At 43.1% G+C, this 19007-nt stretch overlaps 2 protein-coding genes across 3 annotated transcripts in view; one reads left to right on the forward strand and one right to left on the reverse strand.

The window, feature by feature from the left end:
* Nucleotides 1–19007, reverse strand: part of mfsd4aa (major facilitator superfamily domain containing 4Aa) — a 92369-nt gene that overhangs the window by 45715 nt on the left and 27647 nt on the right. Inside the window, exons 2-3 of the mRNA XM_034167395.1 lie at nt 5699–5897; nt 5354–5617 (exon numbers count right to left, since the gene is read on the reverse strand). Coding sequence (XP_034023286.1) covers nt 5354–5617; nt 5699–5897 — 463 coding nt within the window. The remainder of the gene's footprint in view (nt 1–5353; nt 5618–5698; nt 5898–19007) is intronic.
* Nucleotides 6819–19007, forward strand: part of LOC117507524 — a 30934-nt gene continuing 18745 nt past the window's right edge. For both annotated transcript variants that reach the window (XM_034167393.1, XM_034167394.1), the window contains exon 1: nt 6819–7326. The gene's annotated coding sequence lies outside the window, so the exon portion shown is untranslated. The remainder of the gene's footprint in view (nt 7327–19007) is intronic.

Consider the following 19007-nt stretch of genomic DNA (forward strand, 5'->3'; position numbering starts at 1 on the left):
CGTATGGTCAGATGAAAATCAAACCTGTTTGATATTCTGTTCGGCCGTCGTGAGGGTATCCCGCTGCTGAAGCTGAAGCACTACAAGCGTCCAACCTCTCTCGCAGACCTGTCTTGTAATTTTTTTTTAAACTTTGATGTCTCCCATCGAGAGTTTTTGGAAATTAAGTTTGAAAAAAAAAGCTTGTTTACGTTTTGCTTCTGGAAACACCAGACTGACGTGTGGTTTTTGACCGTACAATGTGTGTGAGAACATAAATCATTCGCTCTGAACTTATACACCGTGCGGTTCTGTCGTACAGTTTGAACTGGAACTGAGTACAGTGATTGAAAATATCAGCCCAGCTTCAGGGAGAATACTGCCATGAACACTACTGGCCAGTAGATGGCAGTAGAGACCTTGAAAACTTGCCAAAACAAAATTCCAGATAATCTCTGTCTGCTATGTTTAAGATGCGTGGAATTTAATAAACGCAAACACAATAACGTCTATAAACCCAGAGAATGTATTCACGAGAGTTTTAGGCACTAGATTTTAATGCTGTTGTCTGTGGAGCCTGATCACAGTATCTCAAATGCATTTCTCATGTCATGAATGTACTGAGATTGCCCTATCCTACTCATAATGACAGCATGCCCACACTAAAACCTTAAAAATTAGCACATTACTTTAAAACTAAAACTGATATTTTCACTTTCTAAAACTTCAGAGGTGACATTAATTTAAATAACTTGTCTGAAATTAGTTTGGTTAAAATTTGAACCATAAGTTAAAAATGTATGCCTATGGATGACTTGGGTGATATTGCCCGCGTATCAGTATGGGGTTAAAAGAAATTAGGTTTTTTATTTGGTGACCAGTTCTCTGCCTGCAAAGGATAGAGTGGTTTCTTCTAGAAATAGCTCTTCTCTGCTACAAAACATTTAACAGGTGGGTGCTCAACTGATTTTAAATTTTATAAGTGTTTGTAGCTGTTTAGCTTTGTTTACCACATTAACGGTCTAAAAATTATCTGACAAAAATTTATCGGAAGATAATTAGCCTGATAATGGTTTTCAAAGTGATCTGAAAAGATAAACCAATAATGAAAACATTATCTTCGATAATTATCAGTTATCAGATTATCGGAACTGTGCCCACCACTGATATTAGATATTATAATAGCTAAGTGGCCTCTCTGTGTGTGTATGGCTTTAATCACACAAAAACCGGGGAGAGCTGACATTTGCTGTTAGGCATGCTTATGTATTTTGGGTCAAGGATGAATGCTGCAAAAATGGAAAGTTGATAGGACAAATATTTTTGGAGAAATTAGCAATTTTAGCTCACCAATAAACAATGAATGCTGTGCTGCAATGCACCATGGGAGTTTGGGGTTTTAAATGTTTTATCTATTGTGTTTTTGTATCTCAATGACTTTGTTTAGTTTAGATAAATCTCATGTTGCTATTACCATAAGTGACTTTCATGTTGGTACAATGAGTGAAATGTTTAGTGGTTTTAATATCTTCAGCCACTGTCTTTGTTTGCAAATTAAAACCATCTGCTTACAGCAGCTGTGCATGTGCGTGTGCGTGTGAGCTTAGATCAGGGACAAACAGCACAGCTGACATTTGCTGTTTGGCATGCTTATGTACTTTAGGTCAAGGATGAATGGCACTGATAAAGCTATGAATATTAGCTAACGTTGCTAATTACATTTTGGATTCACACACCTTTCCTGCAGGGGCAGTAAATCATCGTTATATTAAAAACTGAGTGTAAGTGCATAATAACTGTAGACATTAAAAATACATGGATGACACAAGAAAGTGAAACACTTATTTCCATTGTGTGTTGTGTGGGCCGCTGAAGAGGAGGTACTGCTGGCCCACCACCACCAGAGGGCGCCCTGCCTGGAGTGCGGGCTCCAGGCACCAGAGGGCGCTGCCGCCTCACAGGAGCAGCCAAGATGACAGCCGTCACCTATCAACTGAGACAGCTGACATCCATCAGCGGAGGGGTATATCAGCTGGACGGCATCTCCACCTCATTGCAGAGATATCGCTCTACCAAGGAGGTAACGAACTCAGCCAGCCATACGGAGTAATACCTTGTTGCTTGTGTATAAAACAACTGAAGACTGAGAAGGACGTATTTGGATAAGTACTCTTATTCCCACATTACAGTGTTGTGTCTGATTAGAGGTGGAGGTGGTGTTTTCCACCCCACGTGTTGTTGGGTGCAGCCGCACCCACATCTGACTGTTTCTGTTCCTCGCCAGCAGTACCGGATCCGACGAGCGGAGGCAGTGACCACCTGGGAGTTCGGGACTTGGCGGCTCCAGTATTCCCGGGGTTCGGTGGCGGAGGAAATCGGGTGGTTCCGGTTCGACTTGGACAGACGTCTCCTATCGTCGAGCCTGCCCACACGACACCGTTGGAATTTGACTTGTGACCGAAATTGTAATTTGTTGTGTTTGTTGTGCGTGTTCACAACAGTAAAGCTTTGTTATTTGACTTTCTTCATTGTCCGTTCATTTGCGCCCCCTGTTGTGGGTCCGTGTACTTACACTTTCCCAACATTGTGGTCCATTTAAAAATCAAATGACAAAATAATGATGATAATGATAATAATAACAGTGTACATATGATAACAACAACCTAATCAATTTAGAAAAACATCAAGACAGTAATTAACACTGAAAATTACATAATTAACAGGAAACAAAAGGGTTGAGTTCCTTTTCTAAAAACTGTTGAGGTCTAGGGTTCTGAAAACATTCTGGGTTCCAACTCATTGCTTAATTTATTACCACCCTTGAAAAATGTCAGCTACCTATTTTATAAACACTACCCAATCTTGAGCCCATGGATCCCCACATGTGTGTATGTGTGTGTATGTATATATATATATATATATATATATATATATATATATATATATATATATATATATATATATATATATATATAAAACAATCTTTCCCCCTGGGGAGGGTGATATGTTTGCTCCTCAGGCTCGAGTCCTCTACCAGAGTCCTGGGAGTTTGAGGCTTTGGCATAGTAGTTAGTTGTTCTCTTGCATGTTGCACTCTTCTGGACAAAGACTTCTGATGTTGTGCCTGGAATCTAGTAGAGCCACTCTTCCAATTTGGGGGTTACAGCTCCTAGTGCTCCAATTACCACTGGGGCCAATTTGGACTTTACGTTCCACATCTGCTCTAGTTGCTCCTTCAGCCCTTGGTACTTCTCGATTTTCTCGTGCTCCTTCTTTCTGATGTTGCTGTCAGCTGGGATTGCCACATCGATCAAAAATTACCCCAAGGTTCCAGAATCTGTCAGTGTGATGTATGACACACAAGCCTAGGCTAAGCATTAGCTGGTCAAATTGATGCCGATGTCTCACTGGACCAAGAACCATTTCAGTCTCATCAGGGTTTAAAAGTAGGAAATTGCTAGACATCCAGCATTTCACTGATGCAAGGCAATCTTCTAAGGATTTTATGTGAATGAGTTTATCAGCAGTTATCAGCATGTATAATTAAGTATTATCAGCATAGCAATGAAAGGAAATCCCAAAACACTGCAATATGTGCCCAAGGGGTACTATATAAAGACGGACCCCTGTGGAGCCCCAAATTTCATGTCACTAAGGTTAGAGGTAGTGTTATTGTACAAAACACAGTGAGAACGACTGGTGAGGCATAACGTCAACCATGCAAGGGCATTCCCAGTCAACCTAAAATGATTGTCCAGCCTAAGGTTTGCTCAGCCCTGCTCGTGACCTAGGGCAGGGATATACATCTGGACCTGGGTCCCGGGGCACCCTAAAAGGTGACCTCTGCTCCTAACTGGCAATTAGGATGGGTAAACATGCAGTAAATACATTTCATTGTGCAGGGAACATGTTCCTTATGTGCATATGACAATAAACTCCTTTTGAATCCTTTTGAATTCTTGAATCAAGGAGAACATGATGATCCATGGTATCAAACGCAACACTAAGCTCGAACAGCACCAGAACCGTAGTGGTGTCCAAATCAATTACAAGCAGAAGATCATTCACCACTTTAGTGAGAGCTGTCTCCGTGGAATGATATTTTCTAAAAGCATACTGCAGTGGCTCATAAAGATTACTTTCAGTAAGTTGGTCCACAAACTGCAGTGAAACCACGAGTCCAGAAGATCATGGGTTCTAATCCCCGCCTGACTGGAAAATCACTAAGGGCCCTTGGGCAAGGCCTTTAATCCCCTATTGCTCCCAGTGTGTAGTGAGCGCCTTGTATGGCAGCACCCTGACATCGGGGTGAATGTGAGGCATAATTGTAAAGCCCTTTGAGCGTCTGATGCAGATGGAAAAGCGCTATATAAATGCAGTCCATTTACCATTTACCATTTTTCCGGAATTTTAGAGCAAATGATAGATTTGATATCGGCCTATAGTTTTTCAAGGGTTTAATCACTGCACATTTGAAACATTTGGGAACACATATAGGGGTTAATGAGAGATTAATAATTCCCAGCATAGTCAGCCCAAGAGTGGGCCAGAGGTCCTTCAACAGTTTTGTTGGTATGGGATCAAATAAGCAGGTTGTGCTTTTTGTAGACGTTACGAGTTTCGTCAGCACGCGTAGTGAGATCCTATCAAATTCTATAAATCTAGTTAATACCTCAGTGATGGGATCCACCTCAATAGCAGGGTGTAGTGGCTGGGTTAAGGCATGCTGGGATATGTTTAACCTAATGTCATCTATCTATTTTCTTCTCAAAGTAATCCAGAAAATCTTTTGCTGTAAAAGAAGAGCGACTTATAGGTGGTTGTCCATGAATAAATGTTGCCACTGTGTCAAACAAGAACTTTGAGTTATGCTTGTTTCTGTTGATCAAATCAGAGTAATAGGTCTGCTTTGTAGCCAGTAATGCATGCTTATAGTCTACGATAGCATCACACCACGCAAGGTGGAATACTTCTAATTTTAAACTATGCCATTTCTGTTCTAGACCTCTAGCCTTATGCATGAGGTCATGCAAGTACTCAGTGAACAAAGGTGACTGTCTTTTTTTGGGGGGGTGGGGGAAGCGTGGTTTTAATATATGTGGCACAATCATGTTGAGTGTAGTTTTGACCGCTTAGTTTAAACTAAAAACAAGACTGTCTACTGATCGGGTGCTGTTAGTTTGCCAGATCATGAACAAAAATAATTTACAGCTTGTGTAACCTGAAATGGAACATCTTTATCAGACAGATTTCAAAAATGAGTTTTTGATCTGGCCTACTATACACTGAAGTTAGTTACATGCCATCAGAGTTCATATGACGTGTTGTCAGAGATGTGAACTGTAATCCTTTGAGCTGCAAAGAAAACACTCACATTGATGAGAGCCATGATCCAGAAAGCGAAGGAGACCCTTGTTTTTAAGACTCCCTCAGTGTGCAGAGAATATTCAGAGATGTTGTGGCTCAATGATCCTGGCCTAGTCAAGTTGCTTTGAAGGTCCCCTAGATCTGAGAATGAGTAGGATGATGAAGAGTTGGTTGTTGAATTGACACCAACAGCGCAGCTGTCCTCATCCAGGAAAGGATCAGCAACTAGGGGACTGATCAGGGCACCGAGGCCAATAAAGAAATGCAAGGCCTGTGGTACAGACATGAAATGAAGTGTGTTAACTGGCAAAAAACATACAGTACATCCCCTTCCCACCACGTTGTCTCTGACCTGAAGGAAAATGGCGGAGTCTTTCTGAAACAGCTTAACGAGCTGCAGGTTGGCGATGGTGTCAATCATCCCCATGGCATTTCCAGCAATCGCCATGGCAATGGACAGCAGCACCACATTATCACATAGTGGAATGATGGCAAACACGAACGAGATGATGAGTGTGCAGGTAAACAGGGCTGACAGGGAAAACCCAATTCTGAAGAAGACAGGAATAACAAATTGTGTTAAAAAAGCATGCATGAAAAGCCATGACATTATTCATCATGTTGAGTTTCTGTCATGATTAGACTTTTGGGGTTTGTTCTTGGGGTTTGTTCTCCATGAGGAGACAGACCAGGAGAATCCTCTCTGACCGTACACGTGTTACACACAGAATACCAGCTGCTGAGCTCAGAGAGGAGATACAGGGTGCCTCTTTGTCGGCATAACCGTTATAAACTTTCTTTTGTCCCTGTTTTGGTGAAGCTGTTAAATGTCTAGAAGTGACAGGAAGGAAGAGTGTGTGTTTGGGAGAGGGAGTGCTGAGTGAAGTTGGGCAAATGTGTGGAGTAAATGTACTGCATATTGATACTGATATTGTTGGGATCGGGGCTTTATTTCTTGTGCTGTACTGTTTATTGTCTGTCGGCATTGTAATGTCCTATGTGTAACAACCCTTACCAAAAAGTAGTATATGCAAGTATGTTTCAAGTATACTTCTAGTTTACTTTTTATATACTTATCAGTACTATTTTTTGGTAAGGGAAGCCTCTGTCTGAACCAAATGTCTCCCAAAGGAGATAAACAGGGGTGGATCTACTGGGGTGGCATGGAGTGGCAACTGCCACCCTAAAAATAGCTCTTGCCAACACAGTTGCCACCCCAATCAGAAGTGGGTGACATTTTTTTTTCAAAAAAGGGACCTCGCGAATGACTTTAACCGGCGAAAACTGTGCTCTCTGAGCGCCCTTAAATGCAGCACAAGCTGCGCTTCGCGCGCTCTCCCTGCCACCCCCCACCTGTTTTTGACGCCAAACTTTCCCTAAAAGACACGACGACACACCAGCACACACGGCTGCCAGGAAAACTTTGCGGAGAAAGAAATATAAAATTGATACATTCACCAAGTGCTGTATAAATTAATAAACAATGAGGAATAAGTTTTCAGTGGTATTTTTATTAGGGCGGAACCTCTTGTTTCCCTCGTCGTTTCAGGTGAACTGAAAACAAGGACGGACGTCAACACTGGTCACATCAGCCGGCAAAACTTTCTTTGTAGCTAGACTTCAGCTTTACTCGTGTCTCTCATAGATTTTAGGGATGTTTCGTCCAACCTTAAAGTCGTGTGTTGTGTTAACGAAGGTCCGTGCACGCGTGCGGCAATGTACGCTTTTTAGGTTTCACTTTCATTTCATAACGCGACAGTGGAGCACTTTTTTTATTGCTGAGGGGAGAAAACACTTTGTTGTGGATTTAGAGGAACATTGGAAACAAGAGAAGAGGGTGTGAGGAGAGGACAGAAGGGTGGACAGAGGACAGAGGGATGGACAGAGGACAGAGGGATGGACAGAGTACAGAAGGATGAGCAGAGGACAAGCGCTGATACACTCACCCTTGAGGTGTGTTTCTGTAAGTCTTCAGCTCAGGTAAGACTCACACAGCTTCTCTGCTATCATTTGATTAAATATGTTGTTTTCTACTATAGTGGTGCAGCTTAGCTAAAGGGCAATTCTATGGTAACGGAATTACAACAGCAGCAAAATCTGGACATACTGCATCTAACGACTACAGATTAGGTCAGATTGTAATTCCGTTGCCGTAGAATTGCCCTAAAATTTCCATAACAATCATTCAGTCTGTGATAAAAGCATGAAATTTGGCACAAATATTCTAAATTAACTAATATTTATTTTGAGATATGGAAGCATCCTGGAGCTGACCTCTAATGAGCTACAGGGGTCATTAAAGAATTACACAGGGGTCAAACTTAAACAATGCTCCAATCATATTGAAAAGTATACCACAGTATTTATCTGATTACACAGCTTCCAAAAAGGTATAGTTTGGACTATCTATGACTGAATGTTCTGGAGTTATGGGGTAAAAACAGCAAATATGGTGACAAAGGTCAGTTTCAGTTTGTACAGGGGTCAAACGTTAAACTTGCTCCAATTTTGGTAAAAAATTATGCAAATTCTTGGTTTAGTTAATAGTATTTTAAAAAGGAATAGTTTGCACCATCTATCACGCTAAGTTATCATGTTACGAGGTAACATATGTCACATGTCATAGAATCCAATGGACGTCAACCTTGTTTGACTTTTACTTTGGAGACCAAGCATTCAACACAGTCAAAACTATTCCATTTATTAATCCTATTCACTCAACCAATAATTTGCATCACTTTTTACCAAAACTGAAGTAATTTTAACTTTTCACCCTTGTACAAACTGAAACTGACCTTTGTCACCATTTTTGCTGTTTTTACCCCATAACTCCATAACATTCAGTCATGGATAGCCCAAACTATACATTTTTGGAATCCTTATGATCACACAAATAGCGTGGTATAGTTTTCAACATGATTGGAGAATTTTTATATTTTGACCCCTGTGTAATTCTTTATTGACCCCTGTAGCTCATTAGAGGTCACCTCCAGGATGTCTCCATATCTGAAAATAAACATTAGTTAATTTAGAATATGTATGCCACATTTCATGCTTTTATCACAAACTGAACAATTGTTTTGGTTATCTGCTGCACTACTACAGCAATGTTCATTTTTGATCATGAAAACACAATTTACAGATCGATGACGCCCATTGAAGCGCTTGAAATTACCATTCCACTCACGCATTTTTTACACACATTATTTATAGTTTTTTCTATATTGGTCTGCAAAAATGTTTTAACGTTACATGAAAATTGGTCCATGGCGCAAAAAGCTTGCGGGCCGCTGCTCTAGGCTATATGAAACTTGGACTCGTGACGCTATAATCCAGATTCCTGACCTATAATAGCATAATACATAAACATTACATTGCCACCCCACATAATAGTGCCTGTCCCTGCTTGCCACCCCATGAATTTATCTCTAGATTTGCCCCTGGAGATAAATAAAGTAAAGTAAAGTTTGGAGTTTTTGTCTTTATTGTATTTCATGATTGGGTTTTGTATTAGGGATTTCTCTTGTCTGGTGTTTGGTGTTTCCATCCTGTCCTCCCTCCTGTTTCCCACGCCCCATTCCAGTTCCTTCTACCACACCTGTCTTGAATTTCCTCCTAATCACTACCTCTTTATTATCAGAATCAGAATCAGAAGAAGTTTATTGCCATTGCCAGTGAACAGGATTCACAGACTAGGAATTTGCTTCGGTACAATGGTGCAACATTAAGAAGAGATAAAATGCTAGGATAAAATATAACATATGTGTTAAAATAAGATAAAATATAAGATAAAAAAAAATATGAAATATGAAAGGCTGTGTGCAACAGAGAAACAGAAAACCAGTGCAGTGGGAGGAGTGCAATTAAAAACCAAAGTACATTGTCTAAAGTGACCCGTGATAAAATGATAAAGTGACAGAGTTAAGCTTAAGGTGACTGAGTTATGAGGTGTTCATGAGTCTAACGGCAGAGGGGAAGAAACTGTTCTTATGGCGGGAGGTTCTGGTCCGGATGGACCGTAGCCTCCTGCCTGAGGGGAGTGGTTTGAATAGACCGTGTGCAGGGTGAGAAGGGTCAGCTGTGATCCGACCTGCTCGGCCCAGAGTCCTGGAGACGTGCAGGTCATGGAGAGATGGAAGGCTACAGCTGATCACCTTCTCAGCAGAGGCCACAATGCACTGCAGTCTGTGTCTGTCCCTGGCTGTGGCCCCGGCGTACCACACCGTGATGGAGGAGCAGAGGATGGACTCGATGATGGCCGTGTAGAACTGCACCATCAGCTGGACAGGCAGCTTGGCCTTCTTCAGCTGCCGCAGGAAGTACATCCTCTGCTGGGCCTTCTTGATGAGGGAGCTGATGGTTGACTCCCACTTGAGGTCCTGGGTGATGGTGGTGCCGAGGAAGCGGTGACAGACCACAGTGGTGATGGGGCTGTTGGTGAGGGTGAGGGAGGGCGGGGGGGCTGTGGCTTTCCTGAAGTCCACTATCATCTCCACTGTTTTCTGGGCGTTGAGCTCCAAGTTGTTGCTGCTGCACCAGGTCACCAGCCAGTCCACCTCCCTTCTGTAGGCAGACTCATCCCCATCCAAAATGAGTCCGATGAGGGTGGTGTCGTCCGCAAACTTGATGAGCTTTACAGAGTCATGGCTGGAGGTGCAGCAGTTAGTGTAGAGGGAGAAGAGCAGAGGGGAAAGGACACAGCCCTGTGGAGATCCTGTGCTGAGAGCCCAAGTGTTCAAGACATTTTTTCCCAGCCTCACCCGCTGACTCCGGTCCGTCAGGAAGTCTGTGATCCACCTGCAGGTGGAGTTGGGCACGTGGAGCAGAGAAAGCTTGTCCTGGAGCAAAGCTGGAAGGATGGTGTTGAATGCAGAGCTGAAGTCCACAAACAGGATCCTAGCGTAGGTTCCTGGGGAGTCCAGGTGCTGCAGGATGGAGTGCAGGGCCAGGTTTATGGCGTCATCTACAGACCTGTTGGCTCTGTAGGCAAACTGCAGGGGGTCCAGGAGGGGGTCGGTGATAGACTTCAGGTGGGATAAAACTAGGCGTTCGAAAGTCTTCATGACTACAGACGTGACAGCCACAGGACGGTAGTCATTAAGTCCAGTGACGCGTGGTTTCTTGGGGACTGGAACTATGATTGAGGACTTGAAACAGACTGGAACATGGCATGACTCCAGGGAGGTGTTGAAGATCCCCGTGAAGACTGGGGCCAGCTCATCAGCGCAGTGTCTCAGGGTGGCAGGAGAGACACAGTCTGGGCCCGAGGCCTTACGTGGATTCAGCCTTTTGAAATGTCTCCTCACGTCATCCTCTTGGACCGAGAGGGCAACGGGGGAGTGGGGAGGGCAGCAGTGAGAGGGGGGAGGTCCAGAGTGTTTGAATATCCAGTTGTGTGGGGGGTGGGGAGGTGTGAGTCCTTGTCTTCAAAGCGTGAATAGATGATGTTCAGGTCGTTGGCCAGCTTCAGGTCGTCAATCGAACGAGGTGCTTTGGGCTTTTAGTTGGTGATCTCTTTCAACCCCCTCCACACAGAGGCCGAGTCGTTGGCAGAGAACCTTTGCTGCAGACGTGAACTGTACATGGATTTAGCCTTTGCCACATCCTTGCTAAATCTGTACTTTGCACCTCTATAGCTGTCTCTGTCTCCTTCTCTGAAAGCCACCTCTTTCTGCTGACGGAGCTGCTGGAGTTTAGGTGTGAACCAGGGCTTGTCATTGTTATATCTCACCCTGGTACGCTGTGGGATGATGCTGTCTTCACAGAAATGAATATATAACATCACAGTGTCCGTGTAGTCATCTAGACTGTGTGTTGAAGCCTCAAACATATCCCAATCCGTGGTGGCCAAGCACGCGCGTAGCTCCTCTACACCTTCATTGCTCCACACTTTAGACGTCCTCACAACAGGTTTAGAGAGTTTAAGTCTCTGTCTGTACGTGGGGATCAAGTGGACATCACGTGATCTGAGAGTCCCAAAGCTGCACGGGCCACCGCGCGGTAGGCGCCGCTCACTGTCACCTGCTTTTTGCACCTTTTCCCTCACCTCCTTGTGAGATTGTTATGCCATGTGCCTCTTTTGAGCATTTCATTCTGTGTCTAGTCCTGTTTTTGCCTTGCCATGTTTTTGACCTACCTGCCTGTATTTTGGACCCTGTTCTCCACCTGATGCTTTGGATACTTTTGTTTGTAATGGCCAGTGGTGGGCACAGCTAACCAAAAGTTAGCTTCGATAACCATTAATCAGATAACTGAAAAGTTAAAGAAGTCACAGTTTATCATAGTATTAGATACACCGTCATTTACGAGCTAAAAGCTGCTGCTTTTTTCACATGCTTTGAACCCTGTGGCTTAAACAACCAAAGTACATCCATTATTGATTGGCAGAGTAAAATACACGTAGTAAATATAAATTCTTACCTGTTAGTTTCAGTAGAATTCATCTGAATAAATAATCCATATAAAGTGTCCTTTTAAAGAAATAAAATAAAATAATGTTAAAATTTGTCTTTTTTTTTTGTCTCGAGTGGACGACTCGCTGTAACGTCCAAAGTGAACCTGAACTACAGTACCCACAATGCTCCCTGTGTCGACCGGGCAATCATGTTTTGCACTTAATGATGACATCATCAGCAAGCGGCAGCCAGCCAAGTCTGCTACAAACACACAACAGATGGACTAAAATGTTTGATTTTAGGGTTTACAAATGTTTTTGACCATTAAACTTTGCTCACCTTACCAGCAAAAAAATGTTATCGGACTGAAAGTTAACGGAACTAAATTTATTGGAAGATAATTGGTCCGATGATGGTTTTATAACTTATCTGAAAAGCTAATCCACTAGCAAAAACATTAGCTTCGATAATTATCTGCTATCGGATTAGCTGAACTGTGCCCACCACTGGTAATGGCCAGCCTTTTTGTGTACCGAACCCTGCATGTCTGAGTCCTGCAGTTGTGTCCTACCACTTTGTATCACTGACAGTTTTACAGATATATAAAACAAAAAATATACATTCAAGAATGGCACTTAGTTGACTAATAACTTCACTGTTGTTGTTGTTGTCCATTCGGCTGCTCCCATTTTTGTTCAGGATTGCCACAGCGGATACAGCCAGATCTGCACTGGTATTTGGCACAAGTTTTACATCGGATGCCCTTCCTGACGCAACTCCAGTGTTACCTGGAGAAACACACACAGCTGCTGGTGTTCCAGAGAGGTCTCCCATCCAAGTACTAATGAGATCCCGCACTGCTTAGCTTCTGAGATCTGATGGGATCAGGCTGACACAGAGCAGACTGACTGCTAATAACTTCACTGTTAACCTTTCAAATGACTCAAATGTAACTGCATCAAACGCAATATATATATATACACTCAACAAAAATATAAACGCAACACTTTTGGTTTTGCTCCCATTTTGTATGAGATGAACTCAAAGATCTAAAACTTTTTCCACATACACAATATCACCATTTCCCTCAAATATTGTTCACAAACCAGTCTAAATCTGTGATAGTGAGCAGTTCTCCTTTGCTGAGATAATCCATCCCACCTCACAGGTGTGCCATATCAAGATGCTGATTAGACACCATGATTAGTGCACAGGTGTGCCTTAGACTGCCCACAATAAAAGGCCACTCTGAAAGGTGCAGTTTTGTTTTATTGGGGGGGGGGGGATACCAGTCAGTATCTGGTGTGACCACCATTTGCCTCATGCAGTGCAACACATCTCCTTCGCATAAAGTTGATCAAGTTGTCAATTGTGGCCTGTGGAATGTTGGTCCACTCCTCTTCAATGGCTGTGCAAAGTTGCGACGATGAACTGGAGTCAGGTCGAGACCCCGATGAGGACGACGAGCATGCAGATGAGCTTCCCTGAGACGGTTTCTGACAGTTTGTGCAGAAATTCTTTGCTTATGCAAACCGATTTTTTCAGCAGCTGTCCGAGTGGGTGGTCTCAGATGATCTTGGAGGTGAACATGCTGGATGTGGAGGTCCTGGGCTGGTGTGGTTACACGTGGTCTGCGGTTGTGAGGCTGGTTGGATGTACTGCCAAATTCTCTGAAACGCCTTTGGAGATGGCTTATGGTAGAGAAATGAACATTCAATACACGAGCAACAGCTCTGGTTGACATTCCTGCTGTCAGCATGCCAATTGCACGCTCCCCCAAATCTTGCGACATCTGTGGCATTGTGCTGTGTGATAAAACTGCACCTTTCAGAGTGGCCTTTTATTGTGGGCAGTCTAAGGCACACCTGTGCACTAATCATGGTGTCTAATCAGCATCTTGATATGGCACACCTGTGAGGTGGGATGGATTATCTCAGCAAAGGAGATGTGCTCACTATCACAGATTTAGACTGGTTTGTGAACAATATTTAAGGGAAATGATGATATTGTGTATGTGGAGAAAGTTTTAGGTCTTTGAGTTCATCTCATACAAAATGGGAGCAAAACCAAAAGTGTTGTGTTTATATATATATATATAAAATCCAGTTATTTGGATTGGTCCCTTTTTAAATGCTATTTGAGGTTTACTTGGTGGTGATCTGTGCTAGTCTGGGACAGGGCCTGGTTGGCTCTCTACCTGCCCTCTCTTGGTGCACCCCATTTCTGACCCTTACCCTGTCATTGGGAGGTATGGGGAGGTAGTACTCCCATTGCCCCCCACTTCCCTTAGGTCCTTGACTGTGCTGGTGGGTCAATGTCTGTGGGCCCCCTGGTGCTTGAGAGGCAATCATCACTCCTGAGGATTTTTGTTGCTTTGAAGCCTGTCACTGGAGACTTTTTGTTGGGGAGAAAGGTGCCACTTTTTTCCTCATCGGTGGGCCACCTTCCTGCTGCCTCCTGATTTCCTTTGCTACCTCCAGTCAGCTTCATACAAAAATTCACGCAAGGCCTGTGGGATGGTTGGTGGGTGGATGTTGGCAGAGTAAGGCCTGCTTTGAGCAATTGGGTCCCCTGGGCTGACCTTGATCCTGGAGGATACAGTGATGCCTAGGAGTGCATCTGGTTTGTGCCCCAGTGGGTGGACCCAGGGAGGTACTTTGGCTTGCCCTTTCTATAGAGTCCTGGTCATGCCTTGCATTTGGGCTTGGGGTCTGTGCCCTAAAACCTATGCTTGCTGTGTAGCTTTGCTTGTGCTTGCTGACATGTTTGGTGTGCCCTCCCTTGGACTGACTCATTTGTAGTTATCTCTTGCCTTCTGCAGTGCAGGGCACTGATCCCATGGCGGTGCACATCCTCTCCCACAGGTGGTGTACTAAGTGGCATATGATGCTTGTCGTGGCTTTGAGTCCAGTCCAGAGACTTTACTGGACAGTTTGGACATTTCTTTAATATCATATATTTGTCTCATTTTTTTTATCCTGATTACTGTTTTCCGTTTCTCACAAAGTACATTGTAAATTCTGTTTTATGTTTTGTGTGGTCAACTTTATTTCATTTGATAATATCAGTCACATTTGAAACAGAAATGTTCCTTACCCATCTCCTGACTTGTCTCAAGAAAACTGGCTGTAAACTTGATAATTTAATTGTAATTTCTTTTATAAACTTTTTGGAATGCGTTGCAGGCCTTAAATGCAGCAATGAATGTATAACAAATATGAATTATCATGGGATCATACTGTCTGCAATAAAATAGAAGTCAAAGTACAACCCTCCAATTCCAGTGAAGTTGGGATGTTGTGTAAAATGTAAATAAAACCAGAATACAATGATTTGCAAATCCTCTTTAACCTGAATTCAATTGAATACACCACAAAGACATCTAATGTTCAACCTGATAAACTTTATTGTTTTTGTGCAAATATTTGCTCATTTTGAAATGGATGCCTGCAATACATTTCAAAAAAGCTGGGACAGTGGTATGTTTACCACTGTGTTACATCACCTTTCCTTCTAACAACACTCAATAAGCGTTTGGGAACTAAGGACACTAATTGTTGAAGCTTTGTAGGTGGAATTCTTTCCCATTCTTGTTTGATGTATGACTTCAGTTGTTCAACAGTCTGGGGTCTCCGTCGGATTTTGCACTTCATAATGCGCTACACTTTTTCAATGGGCGACAGGTCTGGACTGCAGGCAGGCCAGTCTAGTACCCGTACTCTTTTACTACGAAGCCATGCTGTTGTAACACGTGCAGAATGTGGCTTGGCATTGTCTTGCTGAAATAAGCAGGGACGTCCCTGAAAAAGATGCATGGATGGCAGCATGTGTTGCTCCAAAACCTGGATGTACCTTTCAGCATTGATGGTGCCATCACAGATGTGTAAGTTGCCCATGTCATGGGCACTAACACACCCCCATACCATCACAGATGCTGGCTTTTGAACTTTGCGCTGGTAATAATCTGGATGGTCATTTTCCTCTTTTGTCTGGAGGACACAGCGTCCATGATTTCCAAAAACAATTTCAAATGTGGACTCATCAGACCAGAGCACACTTTTCCACTTTGCGTCTGTCCATTTTAAATGAAATTGGGCCCAGGGAAGGCAATGGCATTTCTGGATGTTGTTGATGTATGGCTTTTGCTTTGCATGGTAGAGTTTTAACTGTGTTAAAACGAACTGTGTTAACTGACAGTGGTTTTCTGAAGTGTTCCTGAGCCCACGCCGTAAGATCCTTTACACAATGATGTCGGTTTTTACTGCAGTGCCACCTAAGGGTTCAAAGGTCACGGGCATTCAATGTTGGTTTTCAGCCTTGCTTTGTAGAAAGTTCTGCAGATTCTCTGAATCTTGTGATTATATTATGGACTGTAGATGATGGAATCCCTACATTCCTTGCAATTGAACATTGAGAAATTGTTAAATTGTTGGATTATTTTTTCATGCAGTTGTTCACAAAGTGGTGATCCTCACCCCATCTTTGCTTGTGAACAGCGGAGCCTTTTGGGAAGGCTCCTTTTATACCCAGTCATGACACTCACCTGTTTCCAATTAACCTGGTCAAAATGAGCAGTTATTTGCACAAAAACAATAAGGTTTATCAGCTGGAACATTAAATATCTTGTCTTTGTGGTGTATTCAATTGAATATAGGTTGAAGAGGATTTGCAAATCATTGTATTCTGTTTTTATTTACATTTCACACAATGTCCCAACTTATTTGGAATTGGGGTTATACCATAAATGTTCAGATCACTGGCATTTGGTTTTGTTTATTGGCATTTTCCATGTTGTCCCAAGAGTTTCTGATTTGGGGTTGTATATTTATCTTTGTTTTTAATCACTTTACTGGATAGTTTGGAAATTCTATCATATTTTGTCTCACATTTTGTCCTGGTTACTGTATCTTTTCCTTTTCTCACAAAGTACTTTGTAAATTTTGTTTCAATTTTAAAACAAACATGAACATTAAATTCAGTTTTGTTGAAGCAGCCTGATGAATAACAGAGGAAAAAGAAACATCAAGGGCATTTTTACTTTCAGTCAGCCCTGCAGTGAGTCTTGTTATCAAATTGCAAGCTCAGACCGGCTTGATAAGCACATTTCCAGGTGGACGTGTGGGATTTCAAAGTCACCTTGACAGGTGCAGCTCCACTAAGTTTTATTTACTCGGTGAGTTTCCTGTTCAGTCATCTCTGGGTGCACCATCCCATCCAGTAATCGAGCAAGAGACCACCTTCCTTGCTGTCAAAGGATTTCCATGACAATGATGATAACAAACACATTTCACCTTCATTTGACATGGTCAAAAATTGTACGGGGTTGATTTCATTTTCTTCCTCTTTCTGTGGTGGCTCCCATTACCTACAGTGGATTTAATATGGATCGTTTTTCAATTATATATATACGAGGTCTATTACAAAAGTATCTGACCTTATTTTTTTTCAAAAACCATATGGATTTGAATCACGTGTGATTGCGTCAGACCAGCTTGAACCCTCGTGGGCATGCGAGAGTTTTTTCACGCCTGTCGGTTGCGTCATTCGTCTGTGGGCAGGCTTTGAGTGAGGAGTGGTCCACCCTTCCCGTCTATTTTTTCATTGTTTAGGAATGGCTCAGAGACTGCCGCTTTGCTTGATCAAAATGTTTTCAGAAACTGTAAGGCACATCCGAGTGGACACCTTTCGAGAAATTCAGCTGGTTTTCGGTGAAAATTTTAAGGGCTGATGAGAGATTATGGAGTGTTACTGTCACTTTAAGGACAACCCATGGAGCCAGAGGGCGCGCCGCGCTCTGAGCCGCCGTCGTCAGCCTGTTTCGAGCTGAAAACTTCCAAATTTAAGCCTCTGTTGACCCAGGACATCGTGAGAGAACAGAGAAGTTTCAGAAGAGGTCGGGATCAGAGGAACACCTCCGTTGGAAGCGTTACGGGATAAGTTTGAACATGTCCAGCTGTTAAACAGTTTCTCGGATACTCACTCAACTGAAAACCATCGAAAGCCGCCTGAATTGTACGAATGGTTATCAACACGGAGGTGTTTCTCTGTGGTGCATGAGCAGCTGTCTGCCGACGCGCGAATCCGTCCACACGTCTTTCATTACAAAATCTCCTTTAACAGTGGAATGTCCGGATAAACTGCTGATCCCGACCTCTTCTGAAACTTCTCTGTTCTCTCACAACGTCCTGGGTCAACAGAGGCTTAAATTTGGAAGTTTTCAGCTCAAAACAGGCTGACGACGGCGGCTCGGAGCGCGGCGCACCCTCCGGCTCTGTGGGTTGTCCTTAAAGTGACAGTAACACTCCATAATCTCTCATCAGCCCTTAAAATTTTCACCGAAAACCAAGTGAATTTCTCGAATGGTGTCCGCTCGGATGTGCCTTACAGTTTCTGAAAAAAGTTTGATCAAGCAAAGCGGCAGTCTCTGAGCCATTCCTAAACAATGAAAAAATAGACGGGAGGGGTGGACCACTCCTCACTCAAAGCCTGCCCACAGGCGAATGACGCAACCGACAGGCGTGAAAAAACTCACGCATGCCCATGAGGGTTCAAGCTTGTCTGATGTAATCTCACGTGATTCAAATCCATATACGAGGTCTGTCAATAAAGTAATGGTCCTTTTTATTTTTTTCAAAATCTATATGGATTTCATTCATATGTTTTTATGTCAGACATGCTTGAACCCTCGTGCGCATGCATGAGTTTTTCCATGCCTGTCAGTTACGTCATTCGCCTGTGAGCACGCCTTGGGAAGGAGTGGTCCTGCCCCCTCGTCGGATTTTCACTGTCTGGAAATGGCGGAATGAAAAGGACTTTTTTTTCCATCAGAATTTTTTCAGAAGCTGTTAGAGACTGGCACCTGGAAACCATTCGAAAAATTCATCTGGCTTTTGGTGAAAATTTTACGGGCTTCACAGAGAATAAGGACTGTTACTACAGCTTTAAGGACTGCTTTAAGGACGGTCGGCGCGCCGCGCTCCGAGCTGCGACGACGAGGCACAAACCACCAGATCATTTCTAAACGGATGGCTCTGTGGATACGAGACCATCGTGTGCTCTTTCTCTGGTTATCACAAGAGCTGGACATCAGCCATTTTCCGGCAGATTTCACTTTTAACCAGAGATTTTGTCATGGAAAGCCGCGCGGAGACTTCGCGCATCACGACCGATTCGCTGATGAAGCGAGACAAAGAAACACCTCCGTTTTGGAGTGTTAGAGGACAAGTTGGGACATGTCCAGCTCTCCACAATTTCTCTTATACTCAC

This window comes from Thalassophryne amazonica, chromosome 3, assembly GCF_902500255.1.
Source record: "Thalassophryne amazonica chromosome 3, fThaAma1.1, whole genome shotgun sequence".
Lineage (NCBI taxonomy): Eukaryota > Metazoa > Chordata > Actinopteri > Batrachoidiformes > Batrachoididae > Thalassophryne > Thalassophryne amazonica.